The sequence below is a fragment of the Hyaena hyaena genome, unplaced genomic scaffold, assembly GCF_003009895.1.
Source record: "Hyaena hyaena isolate Hyena2069 unplaced genomic scaffold, ASM300989v1 scaffold_575, whole genome shotgun sequence".
NCBI classification, from domain to species: Eukaryota; Metazoa; Chordata; class Mammalia; order Carnivora; family Hyaenidae; genus Hyaena; species Hyaena hyaena.
In genome coordinates this window covers 228,189-248,539 of record NW_024081206.1, presented here as the reverse complement: position 1 = coordinate 248,539, position 20,351 = coordinate 228,189, and the positions used below count along the sequence as shown (strand labels likewise).

General features: G+C 41.4%; 1 protein-coding gene across 2 annotated transcripts in view; it reads right to left on the bottom strand.

The window, feature by feature from the left end:
• The window catches only part of MSL2 (MSL complex subunit 2), a 35,435-nt gene extending 27,851 nt beyond the window's left edge, over nucleotides 1-7,584 (bottom strand). Inside the window, exon 1 of one of the 2 annotated variants that reach the window (XM_039256477.1) lies at nucleotides 7,421-7,584. Coding sequence is in view for 1 of the 2 variants with exons in the window: in XM_039256476.1 (XP_039112407.1) it covers nucleotides 6,159-6,300 (142 nt within the window). In the remaining variant the exon portion in view is untranslated. The other variant, XM_039256476.1, reaches the window with a different exon arrangement.
• Nucleotides 7,585-20,351: the final 12,767 nt, after the last annotated feature.

The following is a 20,351-nucleotide window of genomic DNA, read 5'->3' as shown; positions in this document are numbered from 1 at the left end:
AAATTTTGCTTAACACCAATCAGGTTTGCTTACCTTTGATCCAAATAGCTATTCAAAAACAAGTTATATAGAGGAAAAAAGTCACTTATGATTAATTTCTGAAGCTTTTACACATTCAATAAAAGCTAACTTACAGGGGCGCCTGGGTGGCTTAGTCGGTTAAGCGTCCGACTTTCTCTTAGGTCATGATCTCGCGGTTTGTGGGTTCGAGCCCTGCGTCGGGCTCTGTGCTGACTGCCAGCTCAGAGCCTGGAGCCTGTTTCAGTCGGTGACTCCCTCTCTCTCTGACCCTCCCCTGCTCACGCTGTCTCTCGCTCTCTCTCCTAGAAATAAATAAAACATTTAAAAAAAAAAAAGCTAACTTACAGGTGTTCTATTTTGATGCTTGAGATTTTGGTATAAGGGCCTCTAGCACACTTCCCCAGTAATTGTTGGTCTACTCATCTGTCTTCTCCATGACACTGAGTAACATGGGTAGTAACCATGTCTTACTCGTCTTTCTATTCCAGCACTTTGAATGGGTGATTAATAAAGATGTAATGAGTTAAGTTTTCAAGATAAAAAATGATAGTGATTCTCCAAAAATGATAACATTAATGGCCCACAAGCATATGAAAAGATAAACATTACTAGAGAAATGTAAATCAAAATAACCATGACATCACCTCATGCCCATTAGAATGAATGACTACTATTTAAAAAAAAAAAAAAAAAATTGGAGGTGCCTGGGTGGCTCAGTCTAGCATCTGATTTCCGCTCGGGTCTGATCTCACTGTTAGTGAGTTCCAGCCCCATTCTGGGTAAGCTGACATCTCAGAGCCTGGAGCCTACTTCAGATTCTGTGTCTTCCTCTCTCTCTGCCCCTCTCCCACTCATGATCTGTCTCTCAAAAATAAATGAACATTAAAAAAATTTTTTTAAGGAAAATCCTTATACATGCTGTACTTTGGATGAACCTTCAGGGCATTAAATAAATAAACCAATCACAGAAAAACAAATACTGTGTGATTCCATTAATATAAGGTACCTGGAGTAGTCAAATTCAGAGAGACAAAAAGCAGACTGGTGATTATGACTGGTTGCAGAGGAGGTAGTTAGTTGATGGATACAGATTTGCAAGATGAAAAAGTTCTGGAAATCTGTTTCACAACAATATAAATATACTTTTTTTTTTATAGTTTATTGTCAAGTTGGTTTCCGTATAATACCCAGTGCTAATCCCAACAAGTGCCCTCCTCCTTGAACAATATAAATATACTTAATGTTATAAAACTGTAAACTTTAAAATGGTTAAGATGATGAATTTTATATATCCATTACAATGAAAAATCTTAATTACATAGACTTTAAATAAAAGAAAATCTTAACTATCAATGAACTAACGTTTGAAAATATGTAAATACAGCATAGATTTATGTGTAATTATTCAAATGGCCTTTTAATTTAGCTTCCATCTAAAAGATAAGTAGCTTAAAAATTAAAAGACAAATAGCTTAAAATAAGTCACTCTGGAGGCACCTGCCTGAGGGGCTCAGTTGAGTGTCCAAATCTTGATTTTGGCTTAGGTCATTATCTCATGGTTCACAGGATCAAGCTCTGGCATCAGGCTCCACTATAACAGCACAGAGCCTGCTTGGGATTCTCTCTCAACCTCTCCACTGCTCACACTCAAAATAAATCTCTCTTCCCCAAGATAAACAAACATTAAAAAAAAAAAAATCACTCCAAGCTGTATGTTCAAATTTCACTGTAGAAGATTCTTGCTAATTATAAATTATATGCTCAACCAAAAAGTATTTCTGGTAAAAGAAGACAATTCAATAACTGAAAAATTTTCTTGAGATCTACTAATTACAACATAGGTCCATAACAATGATAAAAGAGAAAAGGAAAATTAAAAGTAGTTTTTCATAAAACTAATCTACTTAATTTTAAGGCATATACTTTATTCTGAGACCACATCTCTTCTGCTTTGAAACTTTCTTATGAGGGGCGCCTGGGTGGCTCAGTTGGTTGGGCATCCGACTTTGGCTCAGGTCATGATCTCACGGTTCATGGGTTCAAGCCCCACGTCTGGCTCTGTGCTGACAGCTAGCTCAGAGCCTGGAGTCTCTTTCGGATTCTGTGTCTCCCTCTGTCTCTGACTCTCCTCTGCTCACGCTGTCTCTGTCCCTCAGAAATAAATAAAAAACATTTTTAAAAATTTAAAAAAAAACTTTCTTTTGAATACTAATTTCTTTTTTTTTTTAACTTTTTTTTTTTTTTCTTTTTGAGAGACAAAGCATGAGCAGGGAAGTGGAAAAGAGAGAGAGATACAGGATCTGAAGCAGGCTCCAGGGTCTGAGCTGTCAGCACAGAGCTCGATGCGGGAATCGAACTCACAGACCACGACCTGAGCCAAAGCTGGACACTTAACCCACTGAGCCACCCAGGCGCCCCTTTTGAATGCTAATTTTATCCATTCAATAAATACGTGGTGAGCCAGTAATTCTCAGGCTGTTAAAGTGAACATGAGAAGCAAGGTGTTCACTCTATGGCAACTATCTCTTTTCTAGTGGAAAATAAGAATATCAGCAATAAAACAAAAACCTGGCCAAGATAAGTAACCTTATGTCAGTGGGAAACACTAATCTACAGCCCCCTTCCATTTTATAAATGAGAAACTGGATGCCCAAAAGGTTTCACAATTCAATAAATCCAATGCCAAAACCACCCTGTTTCTAGACTCTAAAACAACAAACTATCCGTGTGACTGAGTAGAGATTCAAATGTGATTAATCTACAGGACTCCAAATATCTCAAAGACTAATGTTTTTCCACTTTACTATGTCCTTCCAGTTCTAAGAGGATTTGATTCTATATACCTAACTTTTATAATTTGTGGAGCTATAAATTTAATGAAAAACTTAAAATCCCTAGCACAGAATTTATCAAATCTTATGCCAGCAAAAGAAATGCTACTTTCTGATAAATGATAAAGCCAAGTCCAACATTTTAGATCAAGAGGAAAGGGACACAAAAATAGTATCCACAGTAATACTGTCTTGCTGTTTCTGTGGCCTAGAAAGTACAGTAATTCTCTAGAGCACTGCTATCCCATTCACTAGAAGTTTCAGACAGCTGAAATATACAAAGGAAGTGAAAAACAAATAGTTATAATCAGCTAATTAACATTTCAAAGTACCATGATACAAAACTTGTAGTTCCAGTGAATAATCTAGGTCTGACAATAATTGACCTGACAATATAGTCTCTTCTCTCACCTCCTCCTTTCTCTACTTCTGTACAAAGGTGGGATACTAACCATATAGTATGTGCCAGACAAGTTCATAGACTTGTTCTCATGGATTCAAAAAGTTTTTCTCCACTTAAAATTAAATGCACACTTAACACAAATGTGGAGGGAAAAAAAACTTGAAGGTGTAATTATCCCCTTTCATAAAGGAAACTGAGCTACTAAAAAGTTAGAGAAACTTCCCTAAGTAAGTAGAAGAGCCAAGATACGAACCTAACTGCAAAGTTTGTAGGACTCTCATTTTCTTCCTGAGTCTGTCATAAACACAAAGTGACAGGAAAGTAGAGAGTGGATGAGGCAGGTAAAACACACAAATATGCAAAAAAATAATATTTTTCCCTAAGATATCAGAAGAATGAGACATGAAAACTACACTGGAAGAGTTCTAAGTGCTTATGACTGAACAAAGGGTTACAAAGGTTCAAAGGACAAACAACTTTTTGCTGCAGTGAGCAAGGAAGAATTCGGTGAAGATGGAGGAAATTGAGGATTTAGACCACAGAGGAAAACTTTATTTTAGGCAGAAGAAAACTTCAGAGAACAAAGTCGGGGAAAAGAGGAGGAAGACATAGGGCATTTATGTTTAGAAAAAGCAAAAATATCAGCCCTGCTGAAGCAAAAAAATTATGTAAGAGGGCAGTTAAATATAAGGCTGAAAAGGTAGGACTAGGTCAGACTTCAGACCACCTGGTGAAACTCCCTATTTACAGCACGAAGATATAATTAAACTTTTACATATTCGTTATCTTCATGAAATAAGAATGCACATGCCCTATTAACTTGAATGAATTTATGCTTTTCAGCTAAGGAAAGGAGTCTAGGACAGCACCTGATACAAGATGATTAAATGCTGGATCTGAATACAAACAACTGATTTTTCCCCCTATCTCCTGGCAACCAGACTTAAGTACAAAGAGATGGAGAAGTCAGGAAAGGTAGGCTGAATCTACACCTAGACTGCTAAAATTTATGCCAGCTACTCAATATTATTAGGGGAAAAAAATAGAACCCACAAAACTTTACCATAGGACGGAATAGTCTGAACAAAGGGGAATAATGGCAAAACTGCCAATATCAAAAAAATTCTCCTTGTGTTGTCAGGACTAGCTTAAAAGGAAAAAAAGCTACAACTGGATTTTTTTTAAGGAGCTTTATCTTTAATTTCATTTTAAAATCCAAATTAGAATCTGGAAAAATGTTCATTTAGACATCTATCCTGAAGCTACTGGTAAGTTAAAATCCCAAACACCTACTCTATTCAAAACCACCATTTCCCCCTTAAATTAGAGGGTTAAGTCCCATCCCTCTAATAAAAAGGAGACCTGCTAGATCTTTAAGCGTTACCTGGATAATGATACCACTCTCTATTTTTGTTCTAACAGGCCAGGGTGGGCTACCATAATGCCCTCTCTTTCCCATACAAGAGTAGGGATCCCCTCAAAAGAAATTTACAGCAGATCTCCTCAGTTCAAAAACTATCTAAAGCTGTTAGACATAAAAAGAAGCATTCCATAAAAAGTGGAAGTAGAGTGGGGGAGTACACTGAAACCAAGCAAATTCCTATTTATAAAAGTTAAACTGAAAGGAAACTTGGAATCTAGCCCAAAGCTCTTATTTTACACATTAAGAAACTGAGGCTCAGGGCAGTGGTGATTTGCCCAGGGCAAATGCTTCCCTATAAAGGTGTTAAGAGTTTGTTACCAGCCACAGTAGCACTTAATCACATTCTAACAGTTACTTAAATGTTTATGAGATTAAGTACCTGGTGTGCAAAAAACACAATCTTCACCCCCCTCTGCACCCCTTCAGTGCCTTGTGCCATGGCCCAGAGCTACTCAGAAAATCGTGAAGAATTCCCAAACAAATACCATTATCCTCTTTCAGCTACCACAGCCACAAAATTTATTTTATCTAAGATAAAGTGAAAGGCTGAAATGCTTAAATTTCTCAAGTTCTGACTAAACGAGCGGGATCAGCAAAACCTCAAAATTTGGGGCAGAATATGAAAGGGAATATAGTACTGCTTTTTTTTCTTTGATAGTTGCCATTTCCCTTGTATTAATGTTTTCAGTACAGGTTTTTTTGAAAAACAACTATAATAGGTGCAAAATTAACACAAATTATCAGCACTTCTGAGACACTTCGATTCATTAAACTTAGCATACCTTCGTTTCTCAAAAATAACTTGAAAATATCCTACCCGGCACAAAATATTTTTGGGAGGAAAAAAACTAAAATAACGTTCTATCAGTCCACAAATGTATTAAAACCACAAAATAGAAACAATCCTGTAAATATGCCACCAGCTAAAAAACAGTACTATCAGTCTTCTTTGGCTCATTGCTTACGGTCAAACTGTCAAAGCATTTGTTGAAGAACACGGGGAAAAGTTCTTCACCGAGTTCACAGGTGTGGGTGCATCGGATTGTACCACCACCCACACACATAACACCAGTTTGGGGAAATGCAAACACGCCACATGTACATGTTTTAACCAGGCTTAACCACGTTTAACCGAGGTACGTATTGTCAGCTCTCGTATCAAAGGTTAAAAAAAAAAAATGCAGCATATGCAAGCATACTTCAACTCATTTATAAAACCATCACCAGAAATGGCAAGGAACTGACCCGAAACGAATTCAACTGTTCTGAACCTTAAGGCCGCCGTACAAAACGGTTTACAAGGGCTGTCTTTCTAAAGTCGGGCAAAAGTCCTTTGACGAGTTTGAAAACTAATGACCGTATACTAATGAGCAAATAACAAAAGCTTAGTAGAAACTACCATGCCACCAAACCGTTCCTGTTACCACTGCCCAGGTTTTCTAAAACAAGCATTGAAAGGGAACAATAAAAAGCGTCTCACCGCAAACACAGCAAGAGAGGGACTGTCGGAAGTAAGGCAAGAGCCTGTTAATCTCTGTAAACGCCTTGGGGTCTCCGGGGTCGTAGTTGAGCACTAGGCGGCTCGCGGAAATGTAGAGAGCAGTAGCATTCACGGGGTTCATTGCAGACACTTCGACACCGTTGGCTCCCGGTTGAAAAGAAATTCCGGATCCAACTTTGTAAGCAGCCAGGGAACAATGGCGAATTTGCAACAATTCGGAGGAAATCAGAGAAGAACCACTGGCCAGAGTAGCAACCAAAATCCGCGCAAGTTTGTGGAGCTGAAGCAATACTCCCACACATGGGGCCTTGGCGCCCCTCCTTCGTCCCTGAGACTTGCAAACGAGAAAAAAAAAAAAAAAAAAAAGAGAGAAAGAGAGAGAAAGGTAGAGAAAGAAAGAGAAACCAGCGTTCGAGTTTGTCCCAGTCAGCCTCGGGGCGAAGAATGCGGCGGCTTCGGCGCTCGGGCCCGGGACTCGGCGCTCAGTCTAGCCTCGCGGCTCGGCAGGCGGCCTTCGCTGCATCTCCAGACGCGGAGGCACCTCCTCAGGGCGAGGTGAGCGGGCGCGGGAGCAGTCCCCGGCCCGGTCCGAGGGGAGGGCAGGCTTCTCACGCGCTGCAGAGTCCTTACTCCATCACAGCGCACGGCGCAGAGGTAGGAGCGACCGCAAAGAGGACGGCTCGGGCGTCGGCTTCCTCTATCTAGTGCACCAAGCCGCGGCGGCGGCGAACGTTGCAGTTGCGGCTGGCGGAAGCCGCCGCCGCTCTCTCCATATCGGACGCGGGGCCGGACTGCGCCTGGCTCTCTGCCCCGGCGGTTGCAGCCCCGCGGTTCCCTGAGATGGCGAAGCGGGCAGGAGAATCCCCCACCCGCTAGGGGAGGGCCGAGGAGGAAGTGCGCGGGCCGGAGGGGCCGGCGGCGGCGGCGGCGGCGGGAGGGGGCGGGGAGCAGGCCCGGCCGGGCCGCGGCGGCGCCCCTCGCTCCTCAGTCGCTCACTCCGAGGTCACCAGGCGCAAGCGCCGCCCCCTCACTGCCCGGCCATCTTCACCGTGCCGCACACACGGAGACCTCCGCCGCCAAGCACGACGGCCGCCGCCGCCAAGCACGACGGCCGCCGCCGCCCACGGCTCCCGCCCGGCCGCAACTAAGGCGAGCGCTCAGACCGCCAGGCCCCGCCGCCGCCCTGAGCATACAGCAAGGCCCCGCCGCAGGCCCCTCCCCCCGTGCCTCGCCGCCCTCACCCTGACTCCACGCGCCACTCTAACTCGGTAGGGCCCGGGCTGCTGCGGCCTTAATGAATCCCGCGGGCTGTGCGGCGCCTCAGGCCCTGCCGGCGACGACGACCGTTACCCCAACGGGCAAAGCCACTGTCATCCCCGAGACTCCCCCGCCGCCGTCGTCGCTAGCGCCCGCACGCATGCGCAGATCACACTCTCACCCCTCCCCCCCCGCCCTTTCCTTTCCCTTCGCTTCCCTTTTCCCCTGCTTCTCCTCTAAGAGCCCCCTCCACACCCTCACAGAGCTACCGGCTCGCTCCGCGCATGCGCATTCCACTATCCTGCTCCGCCGCCTTTCGCCCTTACGCGTGCGCTTTGACCGCCCACCCAGAAAACCGGATAAACACAGCAGCCGGCTCAAGCCAGCCCCTCCCTGCTGCCAACCCACCCTGGCCTCACTGCGCATGCCTGGCTCTCCACTTACGGCTTTTAGAACAGCGCATGCTCTCTGCCAGCCGCCTGTTCTCTCCGCCCCTCCCCCATGCGTTCTCAAATTCCCTCTTAGGCGTGTGAGCTGGGGTGAAACATTCGTTAGTTGACCCATCCTTCCACGGTGTGGACTGTAGACTTCTTGCGCGACATTGCTTCCTCGGTGCCTGCCAACGATGAGGCCAGGATGGGTCGCGCCATGCGGCGCTCCGCCCTGGCGGCCTCTCCTCTCCCTGACTGACCACTGTGTGAGGAAATAGTTCCACACGGCCCCAAGCCCCGCCCTCGCGGCCTTTCTCCTGCAACGGCGCTTCCAAAGCACGGCTCGGGCGCTGCTGGGGCCTGCTTGCGCCCCCGGAGCAGGGAAGGCCAGCAGCAATCTGCGTGGCTGCTGGGCTAGCCGGCGTGCGAGCGACATTTGCTAGGTTAGGGTTGCGGCTCGCGTCGATGGCAGCCTGAGATCACTAAGACCCCGGCAGGCCGTCTGTAAGCGCTGGGGCACCGACCCACCTACCCTCTCCTGCCCAATGGAGCAGGGCTCTTCCCGCGGCCTCTGGTCCTTGGAGTCGGATGCACGTTAGCGGCCCGATCTTCCGGGGGCGCAGACCAGGGGCTCACTGAGCTCGTGCGGAAACACTGTTCAATTTAAAAGCAAAGCGAACCCCCCTTTTGGCTCCTTTGGACCACCTAGCCCTTCTTTGTGAACAAATCTCTTGAGGAAGCCACGGTCCTGCTTCAGAACAGACGTCCTTGAAACAAGTTTTTGCCTTTTGTTTCTGCAGGAGACCGGGACACAGAAACAAATTTTGATTTGATTCCCCTCCCCTCCAAAAGTACTGAACCGCACAAGAACCATTTTTTATCTCTGGATAACACCAAAGCTCTTCAGCATAGTTTTTTTTGCACGAAATAAATGATCTACACATGTTTGCAAAGTGAAATTTATCTTTTGGGGCACAAATACAGTTAGTTTTAGGGACTTGCTACTTAGAGTAGAAATTAATAAGAGAAGCTATAGAACTTCCAATAATTTCTTGTGCCACTTGATGACAGGTTTACTTTAGCATATCAGCATTTACATATTAATAAGAATATAACTTACTAATTTTGTTAGACAGCAAGCAGAAATTAAAGCTATGCAAAAAGTATATTTGGTCATCTTGTATCTGGAAAATGACAAGTGTTCTCAAATTTATTCGCTTTTTTAAAAGCCCCATCTTTCTTGGGTTGGTTGGTTGGTTGTTAAGTGATCTTTTCTAAGCTTACATTCAAATAAAACTGTTACATTATACAGTTCTATTTTTATTCCAGACTCTAAGTTCTTCCACAAACCACAGGTTATTTTCCTTCAGAGGAGCAACATGGAGAGAGTAAAATAATCAGTACTGTTTTCCATTCAGGCAACATAAATTAGCAGTCACCCTAGGCAAGTGATTGCTTGCAAACCCTTAACCTTGCTGATTTTCTCATAACTGGATTTTTAAAAATCACTTGAGATGTGCACAACCCAAATTAAAATTAATTTTATTGATGGTGTGTGTGTGTGAGAGAGACTTCAACCAGTGTTTTTAGCCTCTGAAATTGCTTACAACTGCTGATAGTTTATGGCACTGAGAAGCAAAGCATCTTCTCATTGAGGTATATTGCCTGTAATAACTATTTGGTTGCTGTATGCTTGCCTAGAAAGAAAATAAGTGAACTCTTTCTAGAAAATAAAGTGTTTGGATCAAATATTTAGGAGAAATCATACGTAATGTAACTCAAATCTCAAGCTATCAATTTAATATATTTTTTATATTTTATGCTTAATTATATGGAACTAAAGTGTTAGGGTTGCTAGATCTAAGGAATACAAGATGCCATTTAAAAAAAATTTTTAATGTTTTATTTATTTCTGAGAGAGCATGAACAGGGGAGGGTCAGAGAGAAAGGGAGACACAGAATCTGAAGCAGGCTCCAGGCCCTGAGCTAGTTGTCAGCACAGAGCCCGATGGGGGCTCGAACCGACAGAACCGTGAGATCAGGACCTGAGCCGAAGTCGGGTGCTTAACCGACTGAGCCACCCAGGTGCCCCTAGTTAAAAAAAAATTTAATGAGCTTTTTACTTGAGAACAGTGGGTTTTTTTTTTTTTTTTACATTTATTTATTTTTTTTTTTTAGAGACAGAGCACCAGTGGAGGAGGGGCAGAGAGAGAATGAGACACAGAATTCCAAGCAGGCTCCAGGCTCCCAGCTGTCAGCACAGAGCCAATGCGATGCAGGGCTCAAACTCCCAAACAGTGAGATAATGACCTAAGCCAAAGTGGGACGCTTAACCCACTGAGCCACCCAGGCGCCCCAATAACAGTTTTTAATTTTCAGAATTATTGCACAGATAGTACAGGCAGTTCTCATACATTCCATTTCCCCTATTATTAACATCTTATATTAGTATGGTACATTAGTCATAATCAATTAACCAATAGTAATACATTATTATTGAGTAAAATCCATATTTTATTTATATTTCTTCAGTTTTTTCCTAAATGCCCTTTTTCTGAACCAGGATTCCTCCAGGATATCGCATTACATTTAGTCACGTCTCCTCAGGCTTCTCTTGGCACCCAGTTAAATATCCATTTCAGACAACAAATACTTCTTTCCTTCTTATTGTCTGTATTTCCTACCCATTTTGAGCTAAAGCTCCCCTTTACATCTTCCAATGTCGCCCACTGCTTGCCTCTCTTATTGCACTTACCAAACTACATGGCAATTGTTGGTTTAGCCCTGCCTTCTTCCCTGTCATACTGTAACTGCTAGAAGGTTTCTGCAGAGTTTCTCCTTCTTTGCCTTTTATCATCAGTGCCTCGCATAGGGCTTGACATATAATGAGTAACTTGGTAATTGTTACAACAGTGATAATTACTAGAAATGCAATAATGTGAGTAAACTCCCCAGTACAGTGTATGGGGGCATGGACAAGTGTTTCCTTTTCCTTAGGGAGACACACAAAATGTCTTATAAATATAAAGACAGTTCTTATCTCAGCTTGATCAATGTCAATTCTAAGATCCTTAAAAAAACCAGAAGTGTGGATTGATTTGAAACACTCAGAATAATCAGTCAACAAGTATTTATTGATTGTACTTAAGCACTTTGAGGACAATGAAGGAAATGCATAAATAGTTGTAGTTATACTTTCAAAGAAAGATCAGGCTGGCAATAAGTCAGAGGGACTTTATGAGGGGTTTGGCCGTTTATAAAATTATAAAATAGTTGTTTGCCTCCCTTTTCGCTCCCCTTCACCCTCCTTTCTCTGCCCCCTACCCCCGGCCCTTTTACTTTCTCCACCAAAAACTATCCAGAAGTAATGGTCCCTCTCCCACCTTCCCAGGTTGCATTCTCCCTGATTTCCTAGTATCTCCACTCCACTGTCTTCAGCATTATATTCATCTGTTATGGAGTGAATGTTTATGCCCTCACCTGCTCTCCAAATTCATGTTGAGAAACCCCAACCACTGCATGATGGTATCAGAAAGTGAGGCCTTTCAGAGGTAATTAGGTCATAACAATAGAGCCCTCATGAATGGGATTAGTGCCCTTACAAAAGAGACTCCAGAGAGCTCCCTCACTCTCTCTGCTATGTGAGGATAAAATGGGAAAACAGCCTCATCTTTAACCCGGAAGAGAACCGTCACCAAGTGACCATGCTGGCACCCCAATCTCACATTTCCAGCATCCACAACTGTGAGCAGTAATTGTTGCTGTTTAAGCCACTCAGTTTATAACATTGTGTTACAGCCACCCAGGCTAAAACACCATCCCTAACAAATTTTAACAAGCATTTGCTATCAGTGTGGAAAGAAATCAATCTGATCAACCTCAATCTCTAGGAGAGTGGTAGTAATTTAATCTAAACTAACAGCAAATCTTCAGAGACTGGCCAAAGCAAATACCTCTTTACAGGGAACAATAAACCAGGTAAAATTAAACCAGGGCCTAATCCAAACCAGTCCTTTCATTTTCCCCTGACCACTGCCCTCTGACAGTTACCAAATCTTATCTTCTATCCTTAGCTGTGGTCATACCCCTCCCCTCCTTGGTCTTTGAGCCCCTGAAAAGAACTGCTATCCTTTGCATATCAACTCTTATTGATAATTTTTCCATGACGTTTTTCAAATCAGTACATCTATCTACTTGGTTTGTCCGAAACCATTTTTTTAGCAAGTCTAGCACCCATTTTATAGCTCAAATATTAAATTGCCTTCAGCTTCTTCCCTACCTCTAGCCCAAACAAAGCAGTTTGCTTTATTGGTCATCTGCCTAATACAGTGCCAGACACTTATTAAGGTACCCACTAAATGTTACTGTTTTTATTCCCTAGCACGCTTTCAACTCTATTCAAATGCCTATTAAATTTGTTCATTCATTTATGCAACCAACATTTATTGTCAGTTATATGCCAGGCATTCAGAATACAAAATGAATAATTCAACAGTTTCCAGCCCTCAAAGAGTTCACAGTCTAGTTGAAGTGGCAGCTATGTACATAGCTAATTTATAGTTCAGAGTGGTAAGGATTTAGGGATGCACTCAATGTAAATCCAAAATGTCTTAGCAGATATTTCTACAACATTATGGGTCAAACAAGCTTGTGTGGACTTTCCTGGGAAAATAACTGCAATTATTCATAGCATTGTTTCTAAGGGAAAATGTGTTCTGCATTCCAAACAGTCAATTTAAAATTGAATTTTTGGAACACAGCCCATTTGTCCCTGCAGGCTATTTCTCCATTATCTAAGGTCTCTATCTGTCTTAGGACAATGTACATCTTTTTACAACTCCCACCTGTTCCATATGGCCTAGGGTGCTAGCTGAGGGTTGCTGGTCAACTTACTTTCCAGGCCTCGACGCTGCACAGTCCTCTGGTCGAGAAGGTTGAGTCAGTCAGGGGATGAAAAGATCCTCAGACTTAAATTTGTTCAACATTCTGCTATTTTACTATTAGGGAAGTTAGTAGAAAAAGTCCTTTGAGTGAGTGATGAAAGTTTGGAATTGTTCAGTGTGAAATGAGAAAGGGAGCTGCTTAGGGAAAGGGAAAGGGACTGCAGGAATGACTTCAAATGGGGTACATCTCTTAGGTAAAATAGAATCACCAAAGATATCTAAGTATGCACTTCTGGACGATAAAGATTTTTTAAATGGTCTTCACAACCCACAGATACACTAGGGACTAGGAATGAAGATTTCTAATCTGATGTTGAGAAAACTAGACTTTATAAGGCAATTATCTTTCTTGTTATCCTTGAACTTTGGGAGGTAGCATGGAGTAGTGGAATGAGCATGAACAAATTTTCATTCCAATACTTACTGTATAGATGTGGGGGAAAAAACATTCAAGCTCTCCAAGTACTTTTCTCATCTGTAGAATGGAAATAATAATAGTTTCTTCTTCATCAAATGTGTTTCTAACACAGCAGTATGGATACACAGGTGAAAAAGACAGTCTTAGTTCCAGTCTACAGGTTAAGACAGAAATGAATATACAGTTATAATGCAATGAGACAGGGTTTCAATACGGTGGTGTATAAAGATGAGAAGAGACACCTAAGCAGACATGAAAGCTCAGAAAAATATGAAGGAAGTGATATATAAAATGGGACCTGACAGACCAATGGAAGAAACAGAAAAAGGTTAGGAAGAGTCTTTCAACAGAAGAAAAAGCATATAGAAAGGCCTAGAGGAGGAAGCTTGCATATTTGGGAAATTTTATGTAGTTGAGTAGCAAGTACAGTAAATATAGTACAAGAGGAAAATATGATGAGAAATGAGGTTTGAATAATAAACAGAGAACAGATTACAAAGAACTTTATGGACATCATAAGGGTCATCCTGAGGTTAATGGGACGTCACAAAAAACTGACTTGTTGAGGGAGGGCAAGATTAGAAGCAGAGAGATCAGTTAAGAAGCTACTGCAGTATTTCACCAAAAGACAGTCTTACCCAGAAGTTAGCAAATGATAGGCCAAAGGCCAAATCTGGTACCTTTTCTATTTTTGTATGGTGCACAAGATAAGAATGGTTTTTACATTTTAAAATGGGTTTTTAAAATGAAAATAATAACATTTTATGATACATGAAAACTGTATGAAATTCAAATTTCAGTGTCCATGAATAAAATTTTATTGGAACATAGTCACACCAAACCATTATTGTCTAGACAATATCTTTTGCACAACTACAACAGATTTGAGTAGTTGTGGCCTGCAAAGCCTAAAATATTTACTATCTGACCTTTTATATTAAAAAAAAATGCTGACCCTTGATCTTGCATATCAAACTAAGGTGGTGTCAGTGAGGGATGAGAGATACAAAGGAGACTGAATCCATAGAACTTGGGGCATGTTGGGATGTGAGAATGAGAGACAAAGATGATATGATATCCAAGGTCTCTAACCGTGGCAATGATAATGAACAGTTACATGGCCTTACTATGTGCCAGGCACTGATCTAAATCCTCTAAATATATTAACTCATTTATCTCCTCTACAATCTTATGAAGTGTTACTATTATCATTCCCATTTCACATAAGGAAACTGAAGCACAGAGGTCTAGTAATTTGTTCAAGGTCATATAGCTAATATGAAATGAGAATTGGATCCAGGCTGTTTGGCTCTAAAATCTCTAGTCTTAAAAATATACCAAAAATGCACAAAGAGAGGCAACACAGCAGGAAAAATAGATTTGGAGGAAAATGATGAAAGCAGGTTCTGGACATGTACAGTTAGAGTGGCCTGGGGCATCCAAATGAATGTCCCCTGGACAGTTGGATAAATGAGTCTGGTGCTGTGTGTTTAGGGGAGAGGGATCTAGCTTTGAGGTATAGATTTGAGAGTCAGAAGCATATACATGGCAATAGAAATCATGGGAGAGATAGAGGTCACCCAGTAGGAACACGAAGAGAAGACTAGGAATGAAGACCACCAATATTAACAAACATCAGGGAAGAGGATCCCACAAAAGAGACTGAGAAAGAACAGTCATAGAGGTAGGTAGAAAACTGGAAAGCTTTTTTATTTTTAGAAAGATAAGGTGTGTAGAGTATCTAGCATCATAACTAGCATATAACAGGCATCACAAACAGTAGTTCCCCTTACTATTAAAGCCTTATTTGAGGGGCACCTGGGTGGCTCAGTCAGTTAAGCGTCCGACTTCAGCTCAGGTCATGATCTCACGGTTCATGGGTTCGAGCCCCCCATCAGGCTCTGTGCTGACGGCTAACTCAGAGCCTGGAGCCTGCTTCAGATTCTGTGTCTCCCTCTCTCTCTGACCCTCCCCTGCTCACACTGTCTCTCTCTATCTCTCTCAGAAATAAATAAAACATTAAAAAAGATTTTTTAAGCTTTATTTGAAAGGTCTAACTCTTTCTTAGCTCTGGTGTGGGGCTATTCCAAATCTTTTTCCATATTGCCATGCCTTTGAATGCCCATCTCACCTTGCCTTCCAATTCTTTTCAGAGGACCTTATCTCTATTTTAGGGAGAAAATCAACACCTTCTTCTCTACATCTAAATGTTCCATAATTCCCCATCACTTGTTCCTCCCTTCTGTTTCTGGCATCCAGGGCTTTCTTCAATGGTTTTCCTAACTCTTACTTCTTCAGCCTGCCATCCATCTTGATATATATATATATTTGTGTGTGTATACACACACATGTATATATATATCTCCCTTCTGTGTAGCTATGCCATTTGCTTCAAAAACTATCTTTCACATATTCTCTCTTTCCCTCTAATCTGTCAAACTTTTGATAGAACTCAACCTCATTTCATTTCTTTCATTAATCATTAATTTATCGACCTCTTTTTAAATTTTTTTTTAAATTTATTTATTTTTGAGAGACAGAGAGACTGTGTGAGCGGTGATCAGGGGAGGGGCAGAGAGAGAGGGAGACACAGAATCTGAAGCAGACTCCAGGCTCTGAGCTGTCAGCACAGAGCCCAACACAGGGCTCCAACCCATGAACTGTGAGATCATGACCTGAACCAAAGTCAGACGCTCAACCAAGTCACTGGGGCACCCCTACTTGAACTCTTGAAGTAAGATTTCTTTCTCTACCACTTTGCTGAAACTATATTTTTCAAAACCACAGAACATCCCACTGTTTGATTTATTTATTGTTTAATCACTACTTTCAACAATATTATTAAAACGTCCTTTCCAGGGGTGCCTAGGTGGCTCAGCTGGTTAAGCACTTCATTCTTGATTTGGCTCAGGTCATGATCTCATGGTCTGTGAGGTGCAGCCCAGTATTGGGCTCTGTGCAGTCAGATGGAACATGCTTGGGACTCTCTCTCTGCCTCTCTCTCTCTCTCTCTCTATCTCAAAATAAATGAACTTTAAAAAAAAAAAAACAAAGAAGAAGAAAAGGGACAAGTACAGTAACATTCTTTGGCCTAGACTAGAAAGGGGAACTGTGGCAATGCCTCTTTTTCTGTTGAGTTGAGGGATCCACAGAAGAAGAGATTTGCCCACGACCTGAGAAGTGGTCAAAAGACAGCAGTTGGTAATAGAGATTGGATGTTTGGGTTGAGGTGAGCCAGTTAGGATCCTTGAGGAATGAGAAGGAGTCAGAGTAGGAAGAGAAGGGAGTTGAGCCAGGATTTATGGTTGGGAGACAAATTCTGCCACATTCTGGCGTGAGACTCTGAGGATTTCAAAAATTCTAAATTCCAACCTGGCCTTTCATGTTGTTTTGAAAATATATTCATCAGAGTAGGAGGATGAAACATATTTTATTTAGAAGTGTGTTAGTTTGATTTATACCTTGTAAAGTTTTAGACATACGGTACGTGGGCGGCCATTTGTACTCTTGCCCCGGGCCCTGCAAATGGTGTACAGGGTGGACCTGTACAACTGTCTGCTCAACTGAGCAGGACCATAGCTCTCACTAACAGTTGCCACTGCTTGTCTGGCTTATGTCAACTAGCAACGGAAGTTCTGAGTGGCAGGCATCCAAGTTCAGAGTCTCTCTTAGGGAGGGGGATGCATTTGCCTTTTTTAAGAACTACTTTCTGAGCTTTCACTCTCCTGTGCCTTCACGTGGGAGAAGTATCTCTTTGGCCACTTCCAGAGCCTCTTTGGTTCTCCTTCCCAGCACTCTATCCCATTGCCTCTTAAAGCCAGGACCCTCTTGGTGGTGACAGATCCCTTAAGTGGGGTATTACCAAAATGGTTCAATCCCAGTTACTTTCCTCAGGGCCCATCAAACAGGAAATACTCATCTATGCTATGACGAAATGGTGGGACTCTAGACCATTTCATAGCACACTTCCAATTCCTGCTTGACATCTCTCTTCAGTTTCTTTCTCTTTGTTCAGATCAAGTCACCTGCCCAAGAATATGTTCAATCAGGAAATCAGCTTCCCCTTCCCACCTACTTCCACCGCAGCCTCACTTTATGTTGAAAATAGAGAAAAAGCATGGCTTCCCTGTGAGAGGAACCAAAAGCCTCTTGCCATAAACCCACAACTACAAGGATGGACTCTGACTCTCCTTTTCCTCTCTCCTTTTCTGTGAACTGGGAAGAGAGAAAGGGTTGTGGTGGGGGCTGGTGGTGGCAGGGCTACTTTTATCAGCCTTGGTCCTGAGAAAGATGGTTGCAATGTTTGAGGTCCTCAGCTTCATTGTCCCTAGCTGTGGGCCCTAAATTCCAATCCTGGAACAAAGGATTAGCAGCATTAGACAATATCAGCCTAATTTACCAAATCTTAACCCTTATTTTCCTTCATTTCTCTGTCTGAAAAAAATTTTTTATCATTAGTACATCTCTCTTCCCAAAACACTCTCCATTGTTCTGCGATTTTGTACTGTTTTCCTATTTCTTTGTATTCTCTTTCTCTTTCTCATTTGCAGATTATTTCCTCCTATTTCAGTTTGATATTTAAGATACTTCTAAACTGAAATCAGTTATTTACATCTCTGTCTCACTTATTAGACTGTAAGCTTTTTTGAGAGCCTGGAATTTAGTTCACTTATTTTTGAATGAATGAATGAGTAGTTGAAAGAATGAATTCAGGTCACAGTCATTAGCCCTTCTTATTTCATATTCTCACTCTAGCAACTCATCCACTCAAAGGTTTAAGCTATTCTTTCTTATTAAATAACTATTATATCAATCTCTCTACTTTGATATCTCTTCTGAGCTTCAGAATTATGTCTCTAGCTTCTGGCTTCCATTTTCACCTAGATATTCTGTAGTTACCTTAAAATACATATATCCAAAATCAAATCATGATCATTTTCCCAATATCCAGATCTCACTTTACTCTTTTCTATGTCTTTTTCACTCTCTCTCTAAAGCATATATCCTTGTAGTTACCACTTTGACTGCTTCCCCAAAGCCTTATCAATTCCTTTTCTTAAAAGCAACAGCAAATCACTTTATTACAATTATTATGATTCCACTTATATGAGGTACTTAAAAGAGTAAAACCCAAAAAGACTAAAAGTATAATAGTAATTGTCAGGAGCTGGGGAGAGGGGTTAATGGAGAGTTATTATCTAATAGGTATAGAGTGTCAGTTTTACAAGATGAAAAGAGTCCTGGGGATGGATGGTGGTAGTGATTGTGCAACAATGTGAATATACTTAATACCACTGAACTGGACACCTAAAAATGGTTAAGATTGTAACTGTTATGTTATGTGTGTTTTACTACAGTAAAAAAAGTGAAAACGACAAACTGTTTTATTTTAAATGTTAACTGCAATTTACAAACAGAAGAGAGATCACCTATAAATAAACCTGTTAGCAATTCGTTTGTCTTAAGAGACCTATCTTGATGTGTACATGAATACATATGTTTTTCTAACAAAATGAGACCATGACTATAATTTTATTTTGGTATCTTCTTTTCGTTGACAATATGCCGTAAGCATTTTTCCATTTCGTTAAATTTTCTTCTTCAACAGTGTTTCTCAAAGTGTGGTCCCTAGCAAAGTCAGCATCGCATAAGTACCTGTAAATGCAAAATTCATTTTTAAAAAATGTTTATTTATTTTAAGAGAAAGAGAGAGAGAGAGAGCTTGTGAGCACATGTGGGGGAGGGGCAGGGAAGAGAGAAATCCAAGCAAAGAGAGGGCAAGTGGGTGACAGGCAGAGAGAGAGAGGGAGAGAGAGGGAATTCTGTCTTGTCAGTTCAGAGCCCGACATGGGGCTTCATCCCACAAACCATGAGATCATGACCTGAGCCAAAATCAAGAGTTGAATGCTTAACCAACTGAGCCACTTAGGTGCTCCAATGCAAATTCTTGCAAACTGCCCCAGACCTACTGAGTCAGAAACTCTGGGGTAAGCTCAGTAGGCTGTGTTTAAATAGGCCCTTCAGGTAATTCTGATGTAGTCAGAAGTGTGAAAGCCTCTGTTCTACAAATGTGACTTTTTTTTAAGTTTATTTCTTTACTTTTGAGAGAAAGAAAAGAGAGAGAGACAGAGAGGAAGCAGGGGAGAGGCAAACAGAGAGGAAGACACAGAATATTAAGCAGGCTCTAGGCTCTGATCTATCAGCACAGAGCCTAACATGGAGTTGGAACCCATGAACTGTAAGATCATAACCGGAGCTAAAGTCAGATGCCCCTACAAATGTGACTTTTCAACAGGTGATGGCTATTCCATTGAATAGCAATGCCATGATCTACTTAAGCATACTGCTATTGTTGGATATTGAAGTTATTAATTTACCACTATTTAAATAATACTTTAGTAAAAATTGTTGCAGGTAATTTGTTTAAAGTAACCTCTACACCTAATGTGGGGCTCAAACTCACAACCCCAAGGTTAAGAGTCACTCGCTCTTCTGACTGAGCCAACTGAGCGACCCTGTTGCAGGTAAATTTTGAAGGCATCCATGAGAGGGAAATAAACTTTTATTTCATTTAAGCCATTGCATTTAGGGGTTCTTTTGTCTAGCAACTTACCTTATACCCTAATACACTGTCTTTACCTCTAACTTATAATTGACTTCTAGCCAGACTCTGTTGTCTAAATCTCCCTAACGTATAATTCGTTTTAGCCAGTATTTACTTATTAAGCTATCTGAAACTCTATTTTGCACAAATATCACCACTCTCCTCTGCCCAATAACTACTGACCATTCATTCATGTATTAATTATTTATGATACTAAGCTAAATATGTTTTAGTTGTTGTCTTAAGTGATATAAAAAGAATGAAAGTATAGACACAGTGCTTGCCCTCATGTGTCTTTACAGCAAAGTTGGAGAGACTGACAACACTGACATTAATCAAATGTTCACACAAAAAAATAGAAAATGACAACTTTGATAATCACAAATAAAAGGAGCACAATACTGAAGCATATAACAGAAGATTTGATTTAAGTAAAGAAGTCAAGGAAGGCTTCTCTAACAAGTGTCAAACTGAAATATGAGGTGAGCCTTCCACCTAGTGAAGGCAAAGACCCTGCAG